Source organism: Hyperoodon ampullatus (genome assembly GCF_949752795.1).
Source record: "Hyperoodon ampullatus genome assembly, chromosome: 2".
In the NCBI taxonomy this organism is placed as follows: domain Eukaryota; kingdom Metazoa; phylum Chordata; class Mammalia; order Artiodactyla; family Ziphiidae; genus Hyperoodon; species Hyperoodon ampullatus.
Window position 1 is genome coordinate 36,462,489 of NC_136915.1, and position 27,994 is coordinate 36,490,482.

General features: G+C 53.4%; 1 protein-coding gene across 1 annotated transcript; it reads left to right on the forward strand.

Moving 5' to 3' along the window:
- Window positions 1-1,994: 1,994 nt before the first annotated feature.
- Window positions 1,995-20,867, forward strand: TIE1 (tyrosine kinase with immunoglobulin like and EGF like domains 1; the record flags this gene model as incomplete). The annotated part of the gene is made up of 23 exons (XM_079698012.1): window positions 1,995-2,052; window positions 4,768-5,085; window positions 5,166-5,276; window positions 6,743-6,898; window positions 7,061-7,192; window positions 7,353-7,493; window positions 7,712-7,840; window positions 8,660-8,805; window positions 9,034-9,178; window positions 11,268-11,426; window positions 11,613-11,750; window positions 11,937-12,233; window positions 12,822-13,112; window positions 13,453-13,643; window positions 16,005-16,215; window positions 16,377-16,487; window positions 16,701-16,891; window positions 17,864-17,977; window positions 18,087-18,157; window positions 19,299-19,339; window positions 19,440-19,536; window positions 19,620-19,719; window positions 20,667-20,867. The coding sequence occupies 23 exons, from the start codon at window positions 1,995-1,997 to the stop codon at window positions 20,736-20,738; spliced, it is 3,420 nt and encodes a 1,139-aa protein (XP_079554138.1). The 3' UTR covers window positions 20,739-20,867.
- Window positions 20,868-27,994: the final 7,127 nt, after the last annotated feature.

A 27,994-nucleotide genomic window follows, 5' to 3' on the forward strand; every position in this document is an offset into this window, starting at 1 on the left:
AATTAGTTGGTGTGGTGATAGTTCATTTGTGACATGCTGTTTGTAAACAGATGCTACTTACGTTACTTGCAACATAATCTCAACACATGTAAAAATATACTTTTACACTTATAGGACATTGTTTTATAATATAAACCCTTATATACAAACTCTGCAAGATGTGCATTGTGCTTATCTACAGATCATTACTACTGAGTTTTGTTTCCCAGTTGAAAGTGGGGAGGCCAGATGGACCTGTAGTCTTTGTCATGCTATAGTGTCACAGAGCAAACACCTGTGCCAGTACCTGTCATTTTCCATATCAGATGCTGCCCAAGTGCTCTATGTATACATACAAAATGACGTTAGGCCCACCAGGCTTTCCCAGAACCAAGGGGGAAGTTCTGACTACAACCCTGCCAGACAAACTGCCGCAGCATTTCCCAGCTGCTTCCTCACGCCAGAGTCAAAGGTCTTGGCATCAAGATGAGCTGAAGACGAAGAAGGCATCCACCACCCCCACTCCCACCCGAGTCTTGTCCACAGAAAGCTCTTCCCAGACTCACACCTAGGAACGGGGTGTCCGGGAGGCCTACAGCGTAGGCCCGGGGGTCTTCCCTGATCCGTTTTTCAAACTACACCCGGAGTCAGCATCTCTCCTGAGACTTTTCAGGGATTTTCAGATGAGCCGCAGGGCTAAAGCAGCTCAGCTAGGCTGCAGGGGCCCAGGTTCCCCCAGACAGCGTATTAGAGCCTGGTGAGTCCAAAAGAGAGTCCAGCTTTCACCCGGGAACAGGCTCTGGGAAGATGTCCCAGCCCCAAAGGGAGGGTTTGGACTCCCAAACCAGTCCCCTAACCTGGCACCAGGTCTCACCCCACCACAACCACTCCATTCAAGGGCAGAGGAGTCACAGATTTCACCAGCAAGCCTGACCATCGGAGGGCTCCAACACGTCTCCCTCTGCTCCCTGCCAGGACAGACCCCCACTGCCACCCCGCCTCGGCAGGCACTCTGTGCCTGCGGGTCAGGCTCTGCTCTGGGAACTGCCAGTGGAGAGGTGGCACCAGGGCAGGGAGAGATGAGGGGCACAGCAGATCCATGGGGCTTCGGAGCCTTTGTCAAGGGGCTGGGACTGCTCCCAGGCTGTTATCAGCCCTCAAGAGTACGGGCGCTCCCTGGGTGGGGCTTCTGATGCCCCAGTGCCCAAGGGTAATGACATCAGGCAGACAGTGTGCTGAAGCCTCTGTTACTGGCTTAAGCCAAGGGACTCACTCCCTGTGCATTCTCTGGGTCTGCTTAGCATAAGTCCTTGAGGAGCAACGAAGTCAGAAGTTCAGGTCCCAGCCTCACCATGACCTCAGAGAGCCTTCAAGCCCTGCACGCCTCAGTTTTCCCGTCTGTGAAATGAGAGAGTTACATAAGATTGAATCAAAGGGTTTTTGCCCTGAGTGTGTTCTTTTGTTCCTTTATGTACATTCCAGATCCTTGTGCTCCATACATGAGCGGCTCTCAAGGACACCCATGTAACCACATCCTGGGACGCATACTTGAGGAATCATGTGTTTGTGCTGGGGGAGGGACACCCCAGAACAATATCCTCCCCCATCCCCTCTCAATAGGAGGAAGCCAGTGGCTTCCTCCCTTTCCTGCCTCCTGCCTCCTGTGTGCTGGCAAGGCTGAGGACCACGCGGACAAGAGGGGAGGGGAAACAGTCCAACAGTCCCCAGGTCTGTCCTTATCACAACCCTCCCCCACCTCAAGTGACCCCAGTCCAGGACCTTCCAGGCCACACCCATCCCCAGCCTTGCAGGGGCCGGACTAGGGGGGCCCAGAGGCCCAGAAGCAGGATAAGTCCTCCCCACCCCTCTCCCCGGCCCGCCTCCCACCCAAACTAACTCATTTCCTCTTCCTCCCCAATACCAACACACACTGACAGCACAGGCTGAGCAGCCAGACCCAGAGTGACTGACCGTGGGCCCCACTTGTCCCGGCTGGCCTGGTCAGCCTCTGGATTATGGTCTGGCTGGAGCCCCCTTTGCTGCTCCCCATCTTCTTCCTGGCTTCTCATGTTGGTAAGTCTGCCCTGAACCTCCCCCCACCCAACCCCCAAAGCCTGACTCCCCCCAGAAAACCCTATCATCACTGCCATCACTTTCCCCTGCACTCTGATCCGCTAGAAAGTGGGATCAGGGCCTGGAAAACCCAGGCAGGCACTAAGGATTGGGGGAGGGGAGCAGCCACTGACTGTGTTGGGTGTGCACATCAGTGGGGAACAGCAGGGCCTCGGCCCGTGAAGCTTTCAGTGGGTGCTCATATGGTCAGTGTGTGGGACTCACTCAATTATTCATTTATCAAGCGTTTATCAAGCACCAACAATATTCCAGGAGCTGTGCTAAGTGACAGGCCATTAGTTGAGAGGCAGACAGCCGCTAGATCTGTACAACAGATTAAATGGTGCGGACCTCCTACGGCTGTTACTGGGTTTAAAGGAGGTAATTTACACAGAGCACTTGGTAAGAGCTTCTGAATAAGCGGTAGCCGATTCCTTCAGTGTGGTGCCCAAAGAGGATTAGAACGCAAAGGCTGCCTAGAGTGGTTCATGGTCTAGTGGGGGACACAGGACACCAGGTGAGCGCTGAACAGATAGACACAGAGGAGCACCGAGGAGTCAGCTTACTCCGCTTCAGGGTAGGAGATGAAAAGGGATTCGGAAATAACTTCACTAAGAGGGGTGGTCTTCATTCCAGGCAGCCAGAACAATAGATGCAAGTCTCAGAGGCGGGGAAGTGCATAGGAGAGAGGGTTCCTGGAGGGAACCCAGCAGGAGGGGCAGTGTGAGCAGCAGAGGGCTCAAGAGCAAGCACTGCATCCTGAGGGCAATGGGGAGCCATGGAAGGTTGTAGGCCAGAGAGTCACAAGGCCTTAGAGGGATCACTTTGGACGATGAGTTGAGGAAGGAGGAGTGTGGCTGTCAGGATGGTCCAGGGGAGTAAGGATGAGGGTTAACAAGGGCGGGCTTGGGAATGGGGATGAAGCCAAGAGGCTTTGAGGAAATAGAATTTTGTGACTAATTGGGGCAGCCAGAGTAGTGCTCCGAGGTGTAGACTTTTAGAGTCAGACAACCAGTTTCTGCCAGTTACTCATTGTAAGACCTTGTGCAAGTTATTTCTCTGAGCCTTAATTTGCCAGCTATAAAATTGGGGTGATAACATCTACCTCCCAGGAGAGCTGGGATGATAAAATGAGAGAACATAAGTAAAGGACCTGGCATATCAGTGACCTCCAATAAACATTAATTACTATGACAGCAGGAGTATGAGATGACTCCAAAGCTTGTATCTCAGGCGGGTTTTGCCGTCTGCTGAGGCAGGGAGCCCAGAGAGGAGCAGGTTTGGGAAGAGCTGATGGAAAGCAGGCCCGAGCTGAGAGGCCATCCAGGGGTTACTGACTCAGGAGTGATAGTGAAAGCCCAGGGAGGGGATGAGCTTGCTAGAGGAAGCGTCGTGAATAATTATCATGAGCCTCCTCTGTGGATGGAAAGACATCAACTTCTGGAGGGTGTGAGGACCCAAAGGAAAACAGGTGCTCAGCACAGGACAGGCAGTCAGCTTCATTCACTCATGGCAGCCTCTCAAAGAATAGCCATTGATAAGTGAAGTAGCACTTAAACCAACTAACCACTTGGCAGTGAACAGGCAGGGACAGAGTAGGAGGGGCTCGGGAAGGTGTGGGCGCCGGGGCTGAGGAGGCTGGCAGGGCTCAGCCAGGCCTGGACTCCAGCTCTGCTTGGTCCCTCCTGGTTCCTGTCTCACACTGTGTGCCCCAGCCTTTCACTCCACACCTTTACTCAGGCTGTGCCCTCTGCCTAGAATGCCCCTCCTACCACTGACCTCTCCCTGTCCTCATTCTGACCCCTCACCGTACCCTGCTCAGCTTTAAGACCCTCAAGCTGTCTCTCCCAGGAGGCACCTGTTCATCCTCTGCCTCCCCCATGCCGAGTTAGGCATCCCTTCTCTGTGCTCCCCACACAGTGTCCTGCATTTGATGGGTAGGTCCATGTCTGTCTCCCCATGGGGCCCAGAGCCCTTTGGAAGGCAAAGACCAAGGTCCACCTGGTGTCTCTGTGTGTTTCAGCCCCAACTCTGCCCTAGGGTCTGCCCTCCCTGCTTCTGGCCTTTTGCTGGGCCCAGAGCTCTCTCCCTTTCTGCCCCATAATCACCTGCCTGCAGAACCCAGCCTCTCCCACCTTCAATCCCAGCACAACAAACAGGTCCAGATTTCTGGAGTGATAGGGAGGGGTCCCTCCAAGACACTTCTGATCTCTCGGCGGGGGGGGGGGGGGGGGAGGGAGGGCAGGGGGAGCGGCTCCCCTTGGCAGAGCAGCTGTAGACACAGGTCAGGAAAGGGGACTGCCGGGAATAGAGGAAATGGAGACGGGGCGCATAGATCATTCTTTCTTTCCGAAGGCTGGGCTGTAAAGGGAAGCCATCTGGCAGGAGAAGGGAGGGGATGGGGAAGCCAGAGAAGGGGCTTTGTTTTTGTTTTTGTTCTTTTAGGATGAAGAGACTTGAAGGAAAGGGGCCAGTGCACCGGGAAGGGGACTGGGACAGGAAGGGACGGGGGTGGACGTGCCTGATAAAATTCAGTGCCTGGGGGGCGGGCGGGGAGAGGGGGGGAGAGGAGGGGAGGACAGGGGAGAGGCTGGGAGGAGAGGGGCAAGAGGGGGAGGGCGGGGCAGTGGTGAGGGCGGGGCCCTGCCAGATACGGAGCCCGGTATCCCGGTCCAGGCGCTGCGGTGGACCTGACACTGCTGGCCGACCTGCGCCTGACCGAGCCCCAGCGCTTCTTCCTGACCTGCGTGTCTGGGGAGGCGGGGGCAGGCAGGGGCTCGGACGCCTGGGGGCCCCCGCTGCTGCTGGAGAAGGACGACCGCATCGTGCGCACGCCCCGGCCCTGGCAGCCCCTGCACCTGGCCCGCAATGGCTCGCGCCAGGTGACGCTGCGCGGCTTCTCGCAGCCCTCCGACCTGGTGGGCGTCTTCTCCTGCGTGGGCGGCGCGGGGGCGCGGCGCACGCGCGTCCTCTACGTGCACAACAGCCCAGGAGGTGAGTCCGGCCGCCGGCGGGGAGGAGGGGCAGGAGGGGCTGCCCTTGACCCCTGACCCCGCCCTCCATCCGCCTCGCAGCCCACCTGCTCCCAGACAAGGTCACACACACGGTGAATAAGGGCGACACGGCAGTACTTTCCGCGTGGGTGCGCAAGGAGAAGCAGACAGATGTGATCTGGAAGAGCAACGGTGAGAGGGGCATCTGAACTGGGTGGGCAGGTAAACCCCATAGCTCTGACACCCCAACATCTCCGTGGCCCTCAGTGTTCCCAGTTTTGGCCCCTGACACAGCACCTGTTACCCCCACTGGCCAACCTCCGGGGCGCCCCCTCTCTCCTGCACCAGGTCCATGGGAAGCACCTGCATCCAACTCATCTCTAGCTGTGAGATGTCCTCCTACTGCGCCCAGAGGACCAGCAGCCTCGTGGTCAGCTACCTCCTTCCCTGTCACCCCCAAATTAGCGCTATGTTAACCCCTCACGTTGGACTCTCCTCTGAGAGTTAGCAGGTGCTATCACATTAGCCCGTCTGGCAGGGAGCAGCAGTCCCCATGCTGAAGAAGCGAACGGGTAACAAAGTCCCAGTCTTCTGGGAGGGAGGTTTGGCCTCTTCCAGAGATTTGTCAAGACACGTGCAGGGGCCCGGGCAGGCCTGGGGATCTCAGCCCAGGCCTGCCCCCATCCTGGCCCTATCAGGCCCTCTGGCCACCCCATAGAAGGAAGCAGTTTTCCTGTGTGGCCCCACAGATTCCTGCCTCAGCTCTCACACCCACAGCCCTTTGGCTGACTCATGTGTCCCTGGGCTCCTGAGGGAGGAGGACCCTTCTCTTGGGCCAAGGGGTTTGCCTCCTGAGCTCCAGGCCCCCCGAACTGATGAGAGATGTGGAGAGTCATGTAGACCTGCGTTCCCTAGAATCTCTGTTCCGTCCTGAGCAAAGAGGCAAGAAGGGGTGGGGCAGACACAAGGACCCTGATATTAGGGTCCACACGTCCTGGAGGGAGAGGCTCCTGGGAACTAGCTGCATGAAGAAGAGGGGAAGAACATTCCAGGAGGAGGATTGATAAGAGCAAAGGCAGGAAGCTGTGAGATACCACAGTGTTTCTAGAAGAGATACAAGCAATTCAGGAATTCAGGAATGTTAGGAGTCAGGCAGGATGTGGAGAGGTATGGGCTACACAGTGGCCAAACTGGTGAAAATGATTTGCTAAGGAGTCAGATGTTGTCTTGAGGGCAGTGGAGAGCTATGGAAGAGCTTAAGCAGGGGAGCTACTGCGGAATCCATCGGAGAAAAATCTCACTGGCTGCTGAGTGAAGGACGGACAGGAAAGGGGGAGACTGGAGGCAGAGAGACTGCTTGGAAGGCTGTGGGAGGCTGGGAGCAGGGTGGTGGCAGTGCACGTGGAGAGGAGTGGGCAGCTTTAGGAGACGAGGGGGAGATTGAACCGGACTTGGTGATTTACTGAGTGGTTGGTGGAGCATGGAAAAGAGGATGCTTGCCAGCTTTCTGGCTTGGGTCCAGACACTCGCTGGTGCCTTCCCCCAGGTCTGCTCACTCTTCCTGGCGCACGTTGATGTGACTCAGGCCGAGGTGGGCAGAGGGAGGGAACACCAGCTCTTGTGTGATGGTGAGGCCCCTGACCCGTTTATGCCCCCAGGATCCTACTTCTACACCCTGGACTGGCATGAGGCCCAGGAAGGGCGGTTTTTCCTGCAGCTCCCAAACGTGCAGCCGTCATCAAGCGGCATCTACAGTGCCACCTACCTGGAAGCCAGCCCACTGGGCAGCGCCTTCTTTCGACTCATCGTGCGGGGTCAGGAGCAGAGGGCAGAGGTGGTGGGTGGTGTGGGAGGCTGGGAGCCCTATGGTTCTTCCTGTGGACCCCCTGCATCCTCTGGTCCCCCAGGGCTGCCTCAGTCCTCAGCAGCAGTGGTCCAGTGGGTGAGGGTCAGCTGCTGAAAGTACATTCCTGCAGGTTGTGAGGCAGGGCACTGGGGACAAGACTGTACCAAGGAATGCCCTGGCTGCCTGCATGGAGGTGTCTGCCACGACCAGGACGGCGAGTGTGTGTGCCCCCCTGGATTCACTGGGACCCGCTGTGAGCAAGGTAAGGAGGAGGGGGGCGCTAGGACCTGGGCAGGAGAGGATGCCTGGCTGGGGGAAGACTCTCAAACCATGGGCATGGACCTTGGAGGGTGAACATGCCAAGTAGGTCTTGAACCCTGGGGCCCAGCAGAGGCCCCTACACCCGCATGCCCTCTTTCTAGCCTGCAGAGAGGGCCGTTTTGGGCAGAGCTGCCAGGAACAGTGCCCAGGCACATCAGGCTGCCGAGGCCTCACCTTCTGCCTCCCGGACCCCTATGGCTGTTCTTGTGGATCTGGCTGGAGAGGAAGCCAGTGCCAGGAAGGTACAGACTAACCCACCCTCCGTGCTCCCTGACCCAGGCAGTCGGCTACAAGCCCGGCCCCAACCCTTCACTCTGGCCCTGACTTGCACACCAAGACCTCCATGGTCCCCGCTCACTTGGCCAGTGCCCTCTCTACCCAGCCTGTCATTACCCAGGCCCCAGCGGCCCTCGTTGCCCCCTGACCTGTGCCCCTCTAACCACACCCCCTCTGTTCCCAGCCTGTGCCCCAGGTCATTTTGGGGCTGACTGCCACCTCCAGTGCCAGTGTCAGAACGGCGGCACTTGTGACCGCTTCAGCGGCTGCGTCTGCCCCTCCGGGTGGCATGGGGTGCACTGTGAGAAGTCAGGTACGAGCGCGGGGGGCTCTGAGGTCCCTCGGAACAGGTCAGCCTTCACCAGACGCATCTCCCTGGCTCAAAGCCCTGCCCTCAGGGAGCTCATGGTCAAGTTCTCACCGCCAGCCCACATCATCCATACAGGGATGGGCAGAACCCCAGAGTGGGTGGGAGCCCAGAGGAGGCCCCGACCAACCTGAGAGAGTCAGGGAGGGCTTCTGGGAAGAGGTGCGATCTGAGATGGGATATGAAGGACAAGAGAAAGATGGCTGGAGAGAGAGCAGGGCAACGGCCGGGGGATTGAGGACTCAGGCTCAGGTACCAGGACAGTGGCGTGAGGGGAGGCTCCGGGAGTGATCAGAGGAGGTCAAATCTTGGGGCCTTTGAATGACAGGCTTTAGGATTTGCACTTAATATGAGAGGCCAGCAGGGAATTGTTGAAGAGGCACGGGGCTCTCAGGTTTGTGTTTGAGAGAGGACACTGGCTGCTGGGTGGGGAGTGGAAGCAGGAGAGCCTGGAAGACCTGTCACAGGGCCCAGAAACGATGGAGGCCTGAACCAGCGTTCCGGCTGTGAGGCTGGCAAGGGGTCTGGTCTCCGTGTGGGAGGGTATGAGGAGGCGGAGGGTGCAGGAGGTAGACTCGGGGGCAGTCAGAGGTGGGCGTGAGGGCCCTGGAGGAGTTGCACAGGACTTTGCTGGCTTTCAGGCCTGGGTGACTGGGCTGCTGGCAGTACCTCCGCTAAGATGCAGGACTCCGGAGGAGGGGCGCTGTGGCAGTCACGTATCTGCCCTTGCAGGGCCTCCAGGATGCGTGTCCCCTCTCTCCCCAGACCGGATCCCCCAGATCCTGGACATGGTTTCAGAACTGGAGTTCAACTTAGAGACGACACCCCGGATCAACTGTGCTGCCGCGGGGAACCCCTTCCCAGTCCGGGGCAGCGTGGAGCTCCGCAAGCCGGACGGCACGGTCCTGCTGGTCAGTCCGGTGACCCCAGCCCAGGGCCCCTGCCCCTCCAGACCCCTGACCCCTCGGGGCTTTCTGCGGGCTCTGCCCACCAGCCTGACCACAGCTCAAATGGGATCAGGCTGATTGCTGAGGGACCACCACCCAGGCTCTGTCCCCTCGTCAGCCTGGACGAGCACACCTGTATCTGCCGCATGGCACACATTCTCCGTGGTCTATCCCTTCCCCTGTCTCTCATAGTCCACCAAGGCCATCGTGGAGCCAGACAGGACCACAGCCGAGTTCGAGGTGCCCCGCTTGGCTCTTGGGGACAGTGGGCTCTGGGAGTGCCGCGTGTCCACGTCTGGTGGCCAAGACAGCCGACGCTTCAGGGTCAACGTCAAAGGTCAGTGATGTCCTAGCTGATGCTGCTCAGACTGGGCATCGTAGCAGGAAGGGCAAGGGCATCTAAGGGCACAGCCCAGCACCAGGCAGAGAAGAGGGCTTGTCGTCAACCTGAGGCCTGGGCAGGGCATTGTCCAGGCTGGAGCACAGCTCAGTCCCATCTGGAAAGGGCATCCCATGCCCCAGAAATGGGACACCCTGCAGCCTTGCCCAGGGTGATGCTTCCCCTCTCTACCTCCCCCAAACCCCGCCCCACAGACACACAGTGCCTTTCACTCCACCTCTAGGATGCTGCATCCCCCCACCCCCCAACCCCGAGTCACACCACAGGGCACTCATTGCTAGGACCGGGGAGTGCCTGGGGCTATGGAGCTCAGAGGGTGACCTGCTTCATTTCCAAAGGCGCTTCCTGGTGAGTAAGGAGGTAGCTGCCAAGTGCCCAGGATCGCTCAGAGCAGTGCACCCACACCCCGGTATAGGTGTCCCTCACCTTCTCCAGCATCATAAGCCTCAGACATTCACAGCCCCTGCCGCCCCTTGGCTTCTCTTTCCCTGTGCTCCTGACCCCGCCCTTCCCTGACATAAGCCCAGACCTCTTGCTCATCTTCCTCTTTCTCACTGTCAGACTCTGCTTCCCATTCTCTCTCCACGACTCTGTCACCCACCCCGGTGCCCCACCTCCAGCCTTTCTCTTCTCACTCTCCCCAGGCTTTGGGCCCAGACAGCTTGGCTTTGAATCTTCACTACAAACTCTAGTGCCATCATCTAAGCAAGTTACTTATCTCCTCATAGCTTGTTTCTCTCTCTGTGAAATGAGGATATCAGCTCTCCCTTGATAGGGTTGCTGTAAAGATTAAATTAGATGATGCTTTTAAGCATTTAGCACAGTGCCTGACACAGGGTATGTGCTCAACGTATGTTGACATTTATTATTATTATTAGTTAAAATGTCAACTATTCCTAAGATTTCAAATGTTTCCTAGCAACTCCCAGATATGATCTGCAGCCTGGACCCCTCTCCTGGGCCCCAGACCCAATTGGCGGGACCTCTGTGTAGTGGAGGTCTGGTTCTGAAGTCAGCATGGAAGTTACCTGGTGCATGACTCAAGGGCCCACTTTCTATCCAGCCGCCTCCACATCTAACCTCACATGTGAGCCACAGGCCCAGGGGCTCCATAGGATCCAAACTGGACCTTTCTCTCCCTCCAGACCAGCACTTCCTCCTGACATACTTCTTCCTGCCTGACCCCACTGTTCCCTCCCACCCCCTCAGCCACACCCCTGCACCTTCCTTGACCCTCCCCCATCCATCCATCCATCCATCCATCCATCCATCCGTTCTTAGAAAATCCATCTGGAAAATGTTTGAAAGAGGCAAGGGAACCAGTTAAGGCATTAATGCAATAATCCGGAGAGAAAAGCTACGGCAGAAAGGGCAGTGACCATGGGGTGAGGAAACTAAGCAGGAGCACAAAAGCTGTTTGGACTAGGATGGGCTGATTTGAGGTGGCCTGGTCAGATAGACCCTGTTCAAACCCTGGCTCCGTGTCTTTAAGCAAGCTGTTCCCTGTCTCTGAGCCTCAGTTTCTTCATTCATGACATAGGGGTGATGAGCCCTGCCTGAAGGCACTTGTCAGGATTAGAGACCATGCACATGAAGCATCCGGGTAGAGCAGGCGCTACATCACCTGCTACCCTTTTTTTTTTAATTAAGAGAGTGATGGATGATGGGGGGAGGGGCAGAGAGTAGGGTGACACTGCCTTGGGTTTCAGCCCCCTCCGTCTGCACCCACCTTGTATGGGCAGAGTGCCCTCCCCCAAACCCCTGTCCAGCCATGCCACTCCCTCACTTCACATCTTTTGGGACATCCTCAGGTTCTTATTGCTGAGTCCCTGCACCCTGAGCTGTCCTCCCTGGGCCCTGGACACTCTGGGCATCTGTTGAACTTGGTCTCTCCCCAGCCCAGGGGGTCCCCAGATCTAAACCAAAAGCCAGAGTTGTCTTTGATGCCCAGAAGACAGAGTCTGCTCCTATTTCCAACGACTGGGGGTGCTGTCTGGGCCATGCCTTACCCCGAGTCTCCTGGCAGTGCCCCCGGTGCCCCTGACTGCCCCTCGGCTCCTGGCCAAGCAGAGCCGCCAGCTTGTGGTCTCCCCACTGGTCTCCTTCTCCGGGGACGGGCCCATCGCCTCTGTACGGCTGCACTATCGGCCCCAGGACAGCACCATGGCCTGGTCCACCATCGTGGGTGAGCGGGGAGAGAGCAGGGGGTGGGGGGGGCTCTGGGGAAGGACTGGACGTCAGGCAGTGATGAGGGCAAAGGGGGGATGGAAAGGGAGGGAGAAGTGTGTGGAGAAGAGAGGGACTGAAGGGAGAGTGGTGGCTTCTGGAAGGGGTTGGGACTGATAGTGTGTGCTGCACACCCCGCCCCCAGTGGACCCCAGTGAGAACGTGACGTTAATGAACCTGAGGCCGAAGACGGGATACAGTGTCCGCGTGCAGCTGACCCGGCCAGGGGAAGGAGGGGAGGGGGCCTGGGGGCCTCCCACCCTCATGACCACAGACTGTCCTGGTGAGAGGCCAAGAGTTATCCCTTTCCGCCCCCCAGGGGTTACTGTCCTATGCACTCAGGGTTGTCATGGCTTGTCCACCCCGGGGGTCCCTGCCTTTCCCACTGGAGGTTGTCCCCTGGGTATCACTATCCCGTCCGGCCCCAGGGACCCACCGGACAGTTCTGACCCCCAACCTCTGGCCCCAGAGCCCTTGTTGCAGCCGTGGCTGGAGGGCTGGCATGTGGAGGGCCCCGACCGGTTGCGAGTGAGCTGGTCCTTACCCTCGGTGCCGGGGCCACTGGTGGGCGATGGTTTCCTGCTGCGCCTGTGGGACGGGGCCCGGGGACAGGAGCGGCGGGAGAACGTCTCGTCCCCCCAGGCCCGCACCGCCCTCCTGACCGGACTCACACCTGGCACCCACTACCAGCTGGACGTGCGGCTCTACCACTGTACCCTCCTGGGCCCAGCCTCACCCGCTGCTCGTGTGCTTCTGCCCCCCAGCGGTACGCTGGGGAGGGGGTGACGGGCTCAAGACGAGGGAGGACATGGGACGCAGGGAACACAGGAGACCCAAAAGGACATGGGAGGTTATAGGAGCCTGGATGGACATGCAGAGAGCATTGCACGTGAAAACATGCACATTGGGAGGACCCTGGATGTGAGGCAGACACAAGCACGGGGAGGACATGATCCAGGGAAGGATACAGGATACCAGGAGGACATGGGACTTGGTGGGAACACAGGGTGTGGAGGGACATGGGGAGGACCTACGACACTGGGAGGGTCTGGGCCACCAGGAAGAGAATGTATGTAAGGAGAACACACATGTAAAGAGAACACACATGTCCTTCTTACATGTAAGAACATACATGTTCTCCTTACATGTAAGGAGAACCAGGGGCAGCAGAAGCTCAGGGGTAAAGGAAGCTTCAGGGAGAGGGATTCAGCCCAGGAAGGAAGGAGGAGGTCGGCAGGGTGCCTCCCGTTCCGGGTTTGTGGAGCCAGGGACACAGCTAGAGTGGATCTGTCTGACCCCACAGCCACACAGCCCGGTCCCATCTGAGCCCTGCCTTCTCACCCCATGTCCACAGGCCCCCCAGCCCCCCGACACCTCCATGCCCAGGCCCTTTCAGACTCCGAGATCCAGCTGGTGTGGCAGCGCCCAGAGGCTCCAGCTGGGCCTATATCCAAGTACATTGTGGAGGTGCAGGTGGCTGAGGGCTCGGGAGACCCGCTGTGGATGGACGTGGACAGGCCCGAGGAGACGAGCACCATCGTCCGCGGCCTCAACGCCAGCACGCGCTACCTCTTCCGTGTGCGGGCCAGCGTCCAGGGCCCCGGTGACTGGAGCAACTTGGTAGAAGAGTCCACCCTAAGCAACGGTGAGAGGGCGGGGCCCAAGAGGACTCCTGGGCCACAGGGTCAGTCTCGATGCTCTCTCCTTCCAAGTGATCCCCTGCCTTGGAGCTAGGGCATCCTAGGCCCCCTCCCAACAAATGACACAAGCCCTGGCACTGCGGACCCTGACCCTTCCCTTCCTATGACCCATTGTCCTAGTGCTGGAAAAATCATGTCATTCCAGACCCATTGGTCCTAGGCCTGATATACCTGCTCCCTCCCTGGGACTGGGATCTCTGACCTCTCCCTCTGTGTGACCCCATGGTGGCCTCTGGGTTCCCTGACCCAGGCGTCCCTATGATTTCTGCCTCTTATTGGATCCAGGGCTGCAGAGCGAGGGCCCGGTCCAAGAGGTCCAGGCAGCTGAAGAGGGTCTGGATCAACAGCTGGTCCTGGCTGTGGTGGGCTCTGTGTCTGCCACCTGCCTCACCATCCTGGCTGCCCTCTTAACCCTGGCGTGCATCCGCAGAAGCTGCCTGCATCGCAGACGCACCTTCACCTACCAGTCAGGATCGGTCAGTCACCTGTACCCTTCTCAGGGCACATGTGTGCAGACCTTGTGTATATATGTTCCTACCTATACACACATGAGTATTTGTACACTGCGAGTGTGTGTGTGTGTGCGCACACATGGGTGTTTGTGTCATAGGTATAAGACTACACTCAACAACGTGCAAGGGTATGATACTTATCAATAATTTTCTCTATTTCTCTAGAAGTGTACTCAACTCACAGCCCATTTATATTTGTGGTGACATGCTTAATATCCCCAGTTCAGAATCACTCGGTTATTTCCATGTTGCACCACGGTCAATTAGGGATTCTCCCCCTTCTCACGAGGGGTGATGGAAGCCTGGGAAGCCTGGTGATAACATAGGGAACGCCTGGGCTCCATCCCGGCCTCTGTCTGGGCAGGCCGTCCCGCACTTGGGAACCAGCCTGCACCGGCACGCATCTGTGACTCATGTCCTCAGCCCTTCCGTAGCCTCCTTCCTGCCGGCAGGGCACTCACGCTGTGAGTTCCTTGTCCCAACCTCCATCCTTGCAAATCCCAGGGCCTCCTTGGGGAGACGTAAGAACTCCAAGGGGCTTCCCTGTGCCCTGCAGAAGGCAGCGTATTCTATGGCCCTCAGACCCGTTGCTGCAGGCCCTCCTACAGCTGTTGAGCTGGGCCTGCAGCCTCACCTGTCACTCCTGGAGAAGGAAGCACAGGCCTCCCCTCTTCTTGGCTTTCCTGTAAACCTGGCTGAGTTTTCTGTCCTGTCTATGCCCCTCCAGCCAGCAGGCCCACACCGAGGGGCTGGGGGGTGGGGGTGGGGTGCTGGCTCCTCCTCAGGGACCAAGCATCACCTCATCTTGTCACCTCCTCCCAACTCTCTCTCCTCTGGGATCTTCCCCACTGTTGTCACTTATGATCTGAACTCTGACCTTGGTCCTCTGTGCCTGGGCTCTTGATATTTACAGCCAGGCTTTGGCATTTCAAAAAAACAAAAAAACAAAAAACTTCTCTCTCAAGGGCTGATCCTTGTGATACAAAGCCTAGTGTCTGAGGCTATTGTCTCTGCCATGCCTTTAGAAAACTCCCTTCAGAGATTCAATCGGCCTCTTTGTTCCAGGCTGCATTGGCCTCCTTCTGAGGTCAGTGTGTGCAGAAAGCAGCCCTGGCTGTGGCAGGGGAGGGTCACGGGTACGACTGTGGAGGGAAGGAGTAGGAAAGCAGCCTTATATGGGTATAGCACCCCGACATATATCAGGATGTACCCCTGCTACATGCACCTGCGTGCGCGTATGCATGCGTGTATGCATGAGCGCGTGTGCCGGGCGTGAGTGCATGTGTGCGTCCCTGTGAGTACCCCCATCTGTACGTGCCTGTGTCCCTGATACATGTGTCCCTCTGCTTGTGCTCCTGCTTGAGCACGTGTCCACGTGTAGCTCTCATGGATGCTCTGCATACGGGCCACCACTAGAACATGTGTGTGCATGCTGGTGTGTGCCTTCAGCTGTCCATGTTTTGTGTGAATCCATGTGACCTGTGTCCTCAGCCCTCACCCCTCAAGCTGGGCTGCAGCTCACGTAGGGACCGCACCCACCACCAGGTCTGTCTTAACCCTTCTTTTGGTTCTCATATTGGCAGCGCCCGTGGTCCTGTTCAGCGGTTTCCTCTTCCTGCTATCAGCCCTGCGCAGGTGGCCCAGCTACTACTTGGTTGGGGGGAGTGGATGTTCCTCTTTTTTATGCTCTTTCTATCCTTAGGTCCCGGGGTGATTTGAGAGCTATGGGTGGCTACCAAGTGGGTGGACAGGGGTAATCTCTGCTTCCACTGCTGTGGAGAAGAAAACCCATCCACTGGCTCCCAGCAGCTCAGGGCTTAGCATGGAGTAGGTGCACAGTAAATGTACCCTAGCCCACTGCCCAGGGCTGGAATCCCCTCCAGAGCGTCCTTGGTGACAAAACAAAAAACTGGCTGTGGGATGAGCACAATAAGGGGAAGCTCATTACTCCCCATCACAGTTCATTCCAATTCCTTTCAGTTTTAAATGTCAGGAGTATCATCCTTCCATCGACTCATGCCGTGGCTTCTAGCAATTTTACCCACTCCTTGTTCCTCCAGAGCCCCACACACCTGATCCCCAGGTGGCGGCCTCTGCATTTCTCTCCTTGGACATCTGTGCACCCAACAGCCCACCTATGGCTCCATCTCATATGATTCTGTCTCAGTATGTGTCCTGTGTCTGACTGTGCCTGGCTGGCCACCAGGGTGCCCTCTGTCTGAGTCTCTGTCCATTTGTCTAACCACTCTTTGTCTGCCTATCTGTGCATCTTGCTGTCCCTGTCTCTTGTGTGGACTGTCTGCCCACTTGTCCCATCCTATGAAGGGTGAGGAGACCATCCTGCAGTTCAGCTCGGGCACCTTGACACTGACCCGGCGGCCAAAACCACAGCCCGAGCCCCTGAATTACCCAGTGCTGGAATGGGAGGACATCACCTTTGAGGATCTCATTGGGGAGGGGAACTTCGGCCAGGTCATCCGGGCCATGATCAAGAAGGACGGACTCAAGATGAATGCAGCCATCAAGATGCTGAAAGGTCCGCTGCGAGTGACTCCCGCCCAAGCCCTAACCCTCTCCTTCGTCCCACAATCCCAGGCCCCACCTGGCTTCCACCAGCAACTGACACCAGCCCTCACCAGCCCATACCCTTTCTCCAGGGTTATTTTCGGCAAAAGTGATATTGGATTCTTTACACAGAGTATGCCTCTGAAAATGACCATCGTGACTTCGCGGGAGAACTGGAAGTTCTGTGCAAATTGGGGCATCACCCCAACATCATCAACCTCTTGGGGGCCTGTGAGAACCGAGGTGAGCCCCCAACTCATCACCTACCCCTTCTTCCAAACCCCCATTATCAGCCATCACCTTCGCATCCGTAGCTTGTGGGAAGCTTCGGGACACTGAAACATCACTACTGGTTCTCCTTTGTGCACCAGGTTCCCTATCTAGTACCATGGGGTGCCTGCTACCACCCCAGGTTGCCTGACTATAAACCACCACCCTGTATTCCTCACCTCCCAGGTTACTTGTATATCGCCATTGAATATGCCCCCTATGGGAACCTGCTCGATTTCCTGAGGAAGAGCCGGGTCCTGGAAACTGACCCAGCTTTTGCCCGAGAACATGGAACGGCCTCCACCCTCAGCTCCCGGCAGCTGCTGCGTTTTGCCAGTGATGCTGCCAATGGCATGCAGTACCTGAGTGAGAAGCAGGTGTGTGTGAGTGTGTGTTGGGGGAGGTGAGGGGACACCATCAAGCGGACTTCAGGAGATTAAATCAGCAGGCTCTAATTGATGTGGGATTGAGGAATAAAGAGGGACGTGACCCCATCCTGTCCTGGAGGAGTGGGTGAGAACACAGGGCGAGAAGCAGGTCTGAAAAAGGTGTTGCATTTGAAGCATCCGAGGGACATCATGGTGGAGGTGTTGGCTTAGCGGTTGTAGAAACCAGCCTAAAACTCAGGAGGGAGGCCTGGGCCGGGGACGACAGTCTGGGAGCTGTCACTTCACAGTTGGTGACACTGGTGGCCAGGGAGTGGGCGAGACTCACCAGGAGAGGCTGGAGGGTAGAACAGACAGGGGAGGCCCGAGCCCAAGTCCGAGGACACCCTGCTTGAATGAAAGGAGAGAGGGGACAGTTGAGACTGAGAGGAGGCATTTTGAAGTTATTAAAGTTTTGAGTATCTTTGAAAGCAGAGCGGAAAGGGCCAAGATAGAGGGAGGGGTGATGGAGAGAGGTCTCTGAGGAAGGTGGAAGGCCCAGTGGGGAGGATCTGGAACTCAAGGGAGAGGTCACTTTGGGCAAGAGAAGGGCCTTTCCACGCTCATCAGTGGGGTGGGGGTTGGGGAGAGGTCAGGAAAGACGGGGTCAGGGAACATGCAAAGAGGAGAAGGTGCAGTGTGGTCACTGGGGAACAGCCCACCGTCATCCCAGGAGAGGGATACAGCCTGAACTTGGCCGTGGCCCAGGTCACTGGAAGGAAAGGATGACAGCCAGCACTGTGGTTCTTCTCAGGCAGGAGTTTCTGATCCAGGATGAGGCCTGGGTTGGGGGCAGAAGAGTAAGGGGCTACTAAAGGCATGGAGGGGCCCACGAAGCCAGCCGCGGGGCCAGACCCCTCGCTGGCCCCGGAGTCTGGGGCTCACTCATCCCCCATCTTTCCTGACTTCTGACCGTGCCTGCAGTTCATCCACAGAGACCTGGCTGCCCGAAACGTGCTAGTCGGAGAGAACCTGGCCTCCAAGATTGCGGACTTCGGCCTTTCTCGGGGGGAGGAGGTTTATGTGAAGAAGACGATGGTAAGTCTCACTGGGTCCACCTCTCAGGGCCAGGCCTGGCCCTGCCTCCCAGAACCTGCTAAACAGCCCCTTTCTCATCACCTGACCCCTCAAACCCACTCTCTCCCAGGGGCGTCTCCCCGTGCGCTGGATGGCCATTGAGTCTCTGAACTACAGTGTCTATACTACCAAGAGCGATGTGTGAGTGTGGGGGGCAGGGGCGGGAGGGTTTGGTCCCCTGAGGATGCTTGTAGGTGTAACCTGGATGCACCTCAGAGATGTCTCAGGTAGTCCAAGGCATGGCTTGGCCATCCCTACGGTGTGTTCCAGGTGTGACACAGGTGTGACAGATGTGTCTCAGGTATACCTTGGCCATGCCCAGCATCTTAGTGGGAAGGCGTGGGGCTAGCTGGAAGGAAGTTTCAACTTGGCAGGTGTGTCAGGAGTAGGATTGGAGTAGGTGGTTCAGGGCTATATTTGACTAAGAGACTGGAGGATGCCTTGGAGAGGCTTGGGGATGCTGGTGGATAACGCCTGGGTGAATGGAGAGACCACTCAAAGAATGTTTTCGCCTTCCTCTCTGAAGGGCAGGTCATCCCCACCTGAGGACCTAACCAGAGCATGACCCCCAAGACGCCCTCTCTGCACTCCCTCCCCAGACAGCCATCCTGGCACACCCCTTCCCTTCTCTCCAGGGAGCCTGGCCTGCCCAGCGCTCCAGCCCTGGCTCTGCCCCTTGCCCCAAGCCCTTTGGCCTGGCCTGCCTGGCTCACTATCCACCACACCACCACCCCTCTGATCACTACTTGCCTACTTCCTGCTTCTGCCCCAAACCCCTGAGATTCCCTCCCCGCACTAGAACTTCCACCCTGGCCTCAGCCACCTCTAACCTGCACAGCTGTTGTTACAATATAAGAGGCAGTTAAGAGCAAGGGCTTTGGAGCGAGACTGCCAGGGTTTGAATCCCAGCTCTGCCACTTACAAGCTGTGTGGCCTTGGGTGAGCTAGCTAAGCTCTCAGTGCCTCTGTGTCTCCATCTGTAAAATGGGGATAATAATTGTACCTATACCATAAGGTTGGTGTGAGGGTTAAATGAATTAACATATACATTAAATGATCGGTGCCTCGCCTACGGTAAGTGCACAGTAAAAATGTTAGCTATGATTACGTTAAGCCTGGGAGGCTGTGAAGGAGTTTCAGAGACAACAGCTGGCCAAGGCCAGACCCTTGCAAAGTAGATACACACAGGGGCTGGGAGGGGCTGCACACCTGGGGTAGGTAGACACTAAGCTGCTGGGCCCCGGGGCCTAGAAGGTAACTAAGTACATCCTCCTCATTTCAGTTGGTCCTTCGGGGTCCTCCTCTGGGAGATCGTGAGCCTTGGTGAGTCCCTGACCCCTGTTCCCGAGAGGGTCCCCACCTTCTCCCTACGCCCCCCCCCACTCCTGGGCCCTGGGCTGAGAGAGCATTGCCCCTCCTGCAGGGGGCACCCCGTACTGTGGCATGACATGTGCCGAGCTCTACGAAAAGCTGCCGCAGGGCTACCGCATGGAGCAGCCTCGCAACTGTGATGATGAAGTGTGAGTCCCCTCAGCCTTGAGCCCCGGGAACCCTGTCACCCCAGCAGGCCCTGACCCTCACCTCAGCGATCCCCCACCTGCAGGTACGAGCTGATGCGTCAGTGCTGGCGGGACCGTCCGTACGAGCGACCCCCCTTTGCCCAGATCGCGCTGCAGCTGGGCCGAATGCTGGAAGCCAGAAAGGTGAGGAGACTCGGGGGACGGGGGCTGGTCTCGCCGAGCTCACAGGGGTGCCCTCTCATAGGAGCCAGAGAGCAGCAGCCTCTGTGTCCCTGTCCCCACCACTAGCTGCACCACAGCTAGGCCAGGCCCTGGGATGCAGCCCCCCTTTCCAGCTCTCACTGGGTTGGACACCAGGCCCTTCTAAACTCTTCCAAGGCCACTGATTAGCCTCAGCAGCAAGTCATTGTCCTAGGTCCCAGGTCCCAGACTCCCTGCCTGTCCTCTGCTAGGGCCATCAGCCCACTCTCATCTGGGACACCTCACCTGGCACAGAGCCAGAGTGGAATCATGAATGGTCAGCTCACCAAATGGATGGAGGATGAATGAATGACCCAGTAACTGAATGAATGAATGAATAGAATTAGTGGATGGATGATACAATAATCATTCAAATAAACATGTAATTAAATAACTGAAACTAGTAACCATATAAATAAATGAATTATCAAATAAATATAAGTGAAGAAATGCATCAAAATGAGTAATGTGAAGAGTTCGTCATATGAATTAATTAATGACTAAGTAGTTAAAGGAATTATAAAACTATCTTAAGAATGAAGGAATAATCAAATCACCAGAAAAATGGGTAAATCATCAAAAATAGTCTTATAAATAGATGAATAAGTGAATGAATGGATGAATGCATTAGCAATCAATTCATCGGATAAGGGCGTGAAAAAACTCCTATCGAACAACTGTGTCAAGGGTCTCTCACGTGAGCCCCCAGCTGTGGTCTGATGACCTTGCTGCTCTGGGCTGGTGAGGACCACCCTTGGCCATGGGGTCATCTTGAGTCTCCAAAACAAATCTGTGTCACTTCAAATACCCCAACCACATGGAAGTCAAGGACCCCCAGGGCAGGCACGCCCCCATCCCTGGCCCCCACTAAAGCTTGCTCTGCTCCCCAGGCCTATGTGAACATGTCGCTGTTTGAGAACTTCACGTATGCGGGCATCGACGCTACAGCTGAGGAGGCCTGAGCTGCCATCCGGCCAGTACGTGGCTCTGCTGGCCAGAGCAACCTCGGCTCTTCAACCTGTGACTTCTGATCCTTGTCGCCTGAGCTGCCTCAAGGAATTGTTTTTTAACTTAAGGAAGAAAAAAGGGGATCCAGGGATGGGGTGGGCTTGTGGGGGGTGGGTCCTTATCCTTTGCAGTTGCTCCCAGTGCCTCCTGAGTTACTGACGGCTACCCTCACGGCCTTCGTTCTAGTTCAGCTGCTCCACGTTTGTGCTCTTCTGTTCCCTGCCCTCAAACCCCTGCTTCAGCCCCTCCACTCAAGCCAGCACTCACACCACTAACATGCCCCCACTCCCAGCCTTGTAATCAGGAAAAATAAATGCTCTGAGAAGCTCCATCCGATGTCTACCTTTTACTGCTGGTCAATTCCAGGGAAAAGTTAAGCCAAAGAGGGAGAAACTGGACTTTCCAGGAAAAGAAATGCTATCCCTGGTTACACTGTCGTTATTCCAAGCCCTCTTCGGGGGTTGCCTCTCCATGATGGGAGATATTCTTGAAGACCCATTTTATACATACACTGCCCCCACATCTCCGTCATAATGAGAAGTCCAGTTCTCCCCTGGTCTCTTCCCAGCTTTCCAGCCTCTATCACCAATATGTCTCCCTAGGTAGCTGCCAGCCTAGGATTCTTTGCTCTGTCCAAACAGTCCCTCCCAGGATCGGCTCTAGGCCAGCCTCAGCTCAAACTGACACCTCAGCACCGGACAGATTCTGGCCTGTCTCGAGCTCCCATTTTCCTTATGTCTCTAGGCGGCCTTCCCTGGCTTGGTACTGCCCGGCTTGTGGGCCCCAAAGGAAGAAAGCAGAGGTCACTTCCAACTTCAGCCAGCCACGGTAGGATTCCTTTGCCTTCCTCAGAGTCTCTAAGTGTGTGGGGAGGTGATCCCTGTACTGAAAGCTAGTCCCAAATCACTACCCCATGCTGTGTGGCCTTCAGGTTTGCCCATCCTTTTGATTTGTCACTGCTGGCCTCAGATTTCTCTCCCACTGGTCCTTAAGAAACAAGACTTGTCTTGCTTCTCACATTTTTTCAGCGAATCAGATAAAATCGAAGAAGACATAAAGATAGGATGGTATTGTGCTTAAGAGCACAGATACTGGAATCACACAGACCCATGTCCAAGTCCCTGCTATATCACTTACTATCTGTGTGACCATGGTCAACTCACTTAACCTCTCTGAGCTTCAGTTTTCTCCTCTGAAAAATGAAGTTAGTAACAGCTACCTCACTGCTGTTAGCACTAAATAAGATTACACCGGGACATTTTTCATAGCTATGACCTTGGACATAGTGTTCAGCAAGTGTCAGCTGATATCATTATACACAAATGCAGGAAGTTGGGGAAGGGGGTGATTATCAGAATCTGTATTCCAAAAAGACTTGAGTGGTTAGAGAGTGGAGCTGAATTTAAGAAGAAGAAATTAACTGGAGTAAAGTGGAGGCTATGCATGCTAGGGGAGATGGGATTTGCTAGAATGAAATTCCATTTCAGATCTACTGCAGGGGTATTTCCAGGTCTTGGATGTGGGGATTAAAAAGTTATCTCTGGGGCTTGCCTGGTGGCGCAGTGGTTGAGAGTCCACCTGCTGATACAGGGGACATGGGTTCGTGCCCCGGTCCGGGAAGATCCCACATGCTGCGGAGCGGCTGGGCCCGTGAGCCATGGCCACTGAGCCTGCATGTCCGGAGCCTGTGCTCCGCAACGGAAGAGGCCACAACAGTGAAAAGCCCGTGTAACGCAAAAAAAAAAAAGTTATCTCTGGTAGGGACCAATATATAAACAAAGATGCCCCTGTGGGGTGACAGGTATGTAAACAAACAATAAAATACAGTGGTGTATGCTATAAGAGAGGGAGACGGGACCTGTGGGATACATAGAAAGGAGATGCAGTCAGGAAGGCTTTTCTAGAGAAGGTAACATTTTAATATGGGCCATGAAGAAGAAGCAGGAGCTTGACAGAAGAAAACACCTGGCAGAGGAAACAGCACCTGTGGCATGTGGTATGTTCAGGAACTGCAAAGAATTCCCTGCATCTGGAACAAAGGGAGAACATAGCTCCATGAGGGTAATGACCCCAGAGAGGTGACAGGGGCCAGCCCATACTGAACCTTATAGGCAATATTAAGGATATGGGTCTTTATCCTAAGGGCAAAGGGCAGCCATAGAAGAGCTGGATGCAGGGGTGTGTCATGATCAGATCTGCATTTTTGAAAAGATCACTGGTTACTCTGTGGAAGATGGATTATAGAGGAACAAAATGACATCCCTATAAATTAGGCACCTTAAATAAAATGGACAAATTCCTAGAAAGACAGGAACTACCAAATTGACTCAAGAAAAAATAGGTAGTCTAAATAGACTTATGACAAGTAAAAAGATTAAATTAGTAATCAAAAAATGACCTACAAAGAAAAGCCCATGCCCAGATGGCTTTGCTGGTGAATTCCACCAAACATTTAAAGAATAAATACAAAATTTTCACAAACTCTTCAAAAATAGAAGAGGAAAGAATAGCTCCCAATTCATTCTGTAAGACCAGTATTACCCTGATACACAGAGCAGACAAAACATCACAAGAACACAAAACAGATCAATATATCTTATGAATATGGACGCAAAAATTCTCAAGAAAATACTACAGAATCCAGCAACATATAAAAAGCAAACAGAATCCAGCAACATATAAAAAGGATTGCATAACATAACCAAGTGGGATTTATCCCAGGAGTGCCAAGGTTGGTTAAACATCCAAAAACCGATTAATGTAATATGTCAACGTATCAACAGAATGAAAAACAAAAAGTACATGATCATCTCAATAGGCACAGAAAAAGCATTTGACAAAATCCAACACACTTTCATGTTTAAAAAAAAACAACAACTAAAACTAAGAATAGAAGGAGACTTCATCAACCCGATACAGGGCATTTACAAAAATCCACATCATACTTAATAGTGAAAGACTGAATGCTTTCTCCCTAAGAACAGGAAGGAATAAGACAAAGATATCTGTCTCCCCACTTCTATTCAGCACTGTACTGGAGGTTCTAGCCAGGGCAGATGGGCAAGAAAAATAAACAAACAGCATCCAGACTGGAAAGGAAGAAGTAAAACTGTCTCTATTTGCAGATAACATGATTGTGTATCCAGGAAATCCTAAGGAATCCACTAAAAAACTATTAGAACTGATAAATGAGTTCAGCAAGTTTGCAGGACACAAGATTTATATACAAAAAGCAGTTTTCTTTTATATACTTGCAATGAACAATCTGAAAATGATAATAAGAAAATTCCATTTACAATAGCACTAAAAATAATAAAATACTTAGGAATATATTTGGCATGCAAAACTTATACTCTGAAAACTACAAAACATCACTGAAAGAAATTAAAGCACATCTAAATAAATGGAAAAACATCTCACGTTCATGAATTGGAAGACTTAGTATTGTTAAGATAATAATACTTCCCAAACTGATCTACAGATTCAATGCAATCCTGTCAGAATACTAACTGGCTTCTTAGTAGAAATTGACAAGCTGATTCTAAAATCCATATGGAATTGCAAGAGATCCAAATCAGCCAAAACAATCTTGAAAAAGAAGAGCAAATTTGGAGGACTGACACTTCCTAATTGCGAAACTTATTATAAAGCAATAAAAAGCAAGATAGTGTGGTACTGGCATAAGGATAGACAGATAGATCAATAGAATAGAACTGAGAGTCTAGAAAGAAACCCATGTGTCTATGATCAACTAATTTTAAACAAAGGTGCCAAGACCATTCAATGGGGAAAGAATGGTCCTCAACAAATGGTGCTGGGACAACTGAATAACCACATGGAGAAGAATGAATTGGACCTTTTACAAACACCATAAACAAACTTAAACTGGATCAAAGACCTAAATGCAAGAGCTAAAACTATAAAACCCTTAGAAGAAAACATAGGGGTAAATCATTACCTTGAATTTAGCAATGAATTCTTAGATATGACACCAAAAGCACAAGTAACAAAATTAAAAATAAATGAATTAGACTTCATCAAAGTTGAAAACTTTGGCATATCAAAGGACATTATCAAGAAGGTCAAAAGACAACCCATAGAATGGGAAAAAAAATTTGCAAATCACATATCTGAGAAGGGACTTGTATCTAGGATATATAAAGAAGGCTTACAACTCAATAAAGATAAATATCGCAATTTTTTTAAATAAGCAAAGGCCCTGAATAGACATTTCTCCAAAGAAGATATACAAACGGCCAATAAGCACAAGAAAAGATGTTCAACATTATATTAGTCATCAGGAAAATTCAAATCAAAACTGTAAGGAGAGTTGGGGTGGGGGAGGGAAGGATTGGAAGTTTGGGATTAGCAGACGCAAACTATTACATACAGGATGGATAAACAATAAGGTCCTACTGTAAAGCACAAGAAACTGTATTCAATATCCTGTGATAAACCATAATGGAAAAGAATATCTATATGTAACTGAATCACTTTTCTGTACAGCAGAAATGAACACAACATTGTAAATCAACTATACTTCAATAATTAAAAAATAAATACTATAAGGAAATACCACTTCATATCCACTAGGATGGCTGTAATCAAAAGTCAGATAATAACAAGTGTTGGCAAGGAAAAATTAGAACCCTCATACATTGCTGGTGGGAATGTAAAATGGTGCAGCCTCTTTGGAAAATAGCCTAGCAGTTCCTCGAACAATTAAGCATAAAATTTCCATAGGGCCCCGCACTTCCATTCCTAGGTATATACCCAAGAGAAACGAAAGCATATGCCCACACAAAACTGTACTTGAATATTTATAGAAGCATTATTCATAATAGCCAAAAAGTGGAAACAACCCAAATGTCTATCGACTGATGAATGGATAAACAAAATGTGGTATATCCATAGCATTGAATATTATTTCAGCCATTAAAAGGGAATGAAATGCTGATGCACTCTACAACATGTATGAACCTTGAAAAATACCATGCTAAGAGAGAAGCCAGTCACAAAAAGACCACATATTATATTTCTTTGTATTTCATTTATATGAAATGTCCAGAATGGACAAGTCTTTAGAAATAGGAGGTAAATTACAGGTTGCTTAGAGTTTGGGATTAACGGATGGAGGGATAGGAGGGCAAGAGCTAAATGATACAGGATTTCTTTTTTTTTTTAATATTTATTTAGTTAGTTAGTTGCGTCGGTTCTTAGTTGCGGCAGGTGGGCTCCTCAGTTGCAACTCGTGGGCTCCTTAGTTGTGGCATGCAAACTCTTAGTTGCAGCATGCATGTGGGATCTATTTCCCGGACCAGGGATCGAACCCAGGCCGCCTGCATTGGGAGTGCAGAGTCTTAACCACAGTGCCACCAGGGAAGTCCCAGGATTTCTTTTTGAGGAGATAAAAGTGATCTAAAATTGACTGCGATTTCATATATCTGTGCATATACTAAAAGCCATTGAATTGCACACTTTAATTGAGTGAATTGTATGGTATGTAAATTAAATTCCAATAAAGCTGTTAAAAAAGAGAGAGAGAATGAAGAAGTGATGGTGTGGTGGTGAGCTGGAAGAAATACTTAGGTGAAAGAATGGCCAGGGGTTGAATATGGGTGTGGAAGGAAAGGGAAGGAGTCTAGGATTATTGCCACACTTCTGTTTAGATGACTGGGTTGCTGGAAGTGCCCGTCACTGAAAGAATAAAAACAACTGCTACGTACATGGTGCTTAATTGCCAGGCACGGCCGAAGCACGTGGCACATATTAATTCCTTTCCTCTTCAACAACCCTATTAGGTAGGAACTATTATTATCATTCCCATTCTACAGAAGAGACAACAGGCTCAGAGACATTAAGTAACTTAGCCAGAGTCTGGCAGGTCATAAATGGCAGAGTTGGGGTTCAAATCGAGACATTCTGGATCCAGAATCCTCCTCGTAGCCACAGTGCTGTGGTGCTTCTCTGGCACAGGAGAAAGGGCCCGACTGGGGTATAATACCAGCTTGCAAATCCAACACCAATACTTTGATTGCATACTGCACGCCAGATCCTGGGCTAAGGGCAGGCTCCAAGGGCATTCTCCCCCAACAGAAGAGCTCACACGTCCACTGTGGCACCATAGGACCCAGGACGCCACTACAAACAAGGCAGAGAACTTCAGGCCAAAGCACCTAAACTCTCAGCCGCACCTGCCCCAGCCCTGTCTAGCTGCAGTCCTCACTGCCTCACTCCACAGCTGTTTTCCCACAGGGGATGACCTGGGTTGGGCAAGGGTTGGAACGAGAGACCTACTCAGCAGCACAAACTTGTTTCCAGGGAAATGATGGAAAAGGGAACAGGGAAGGCCGAGGCACGCCTCTTGAAGCCTCATTTGGCTGGCGGCTGTGGGAAAGGCGAACCCAAGTGCTTTGTCCAAGAGGCCTCACTGCAGCCTGCCTGGACTGCAAAAACGGAACTCCCACCCGTCAGCCCTGAGTCATTCCCCTCTCAGCCCCAAGGAAGGGGTGATTTCCTGCCTGGCCCTCTGGGCAGCTCAGGCTCCTCCCACGGGCGTGCATCTCTTATCTCACCCCAGGCCTGCTCCCAGAGTCTGGCCGGAGTGGTCTGGTCCTCATGTTTCCTCAGCAGGAAACATGGATTCAGGGGTCAGAGAGAGCCCAGCAGCTCAGGAGGACAGAGGGCTGATCAAATTGGGTCCCCTGTAGCTCTCGCTTGGGGTCGCTGCTGGGCACCTAGGGGCCCTTTTCCCATTTACTTGAATAAAACCTCTCCTGATGCCTGTTTTGAACCCAGCCTCATCCTGTGGGAGAGACTCTGGCCTGGTGTGGCCCTGTGCCAGGCACATAACGTTAAATAAATGAATAAAGTGGAGAAAACAGTAGTCCTAGTCAGAGGTGTCCATGTCGTAGTTATAAGAACAGGCTTTGGAGTCAGACAGACCTGAATTCAAATCTCAGTTCCCCTTAGTAGTGACTTTGGACAACAACTCAGTTAATCCATCTCAGCCTGCATTTTCTCTTCCGTAAGGTAAGAACAAGGGCACGGAATGGAGTCCTCGTGAGATGTAATGAGACAATGCATTAGCGTAGGGCTGGCAAATAGCAAGTGCTCTTTAATGGTGGCTGGTGGGACAGGGAATCAGGGAGGAAGAGGCTGGCTCACTCCCACCCGACTTTTACCCCAGGATGAGTGAACTAAGATGACA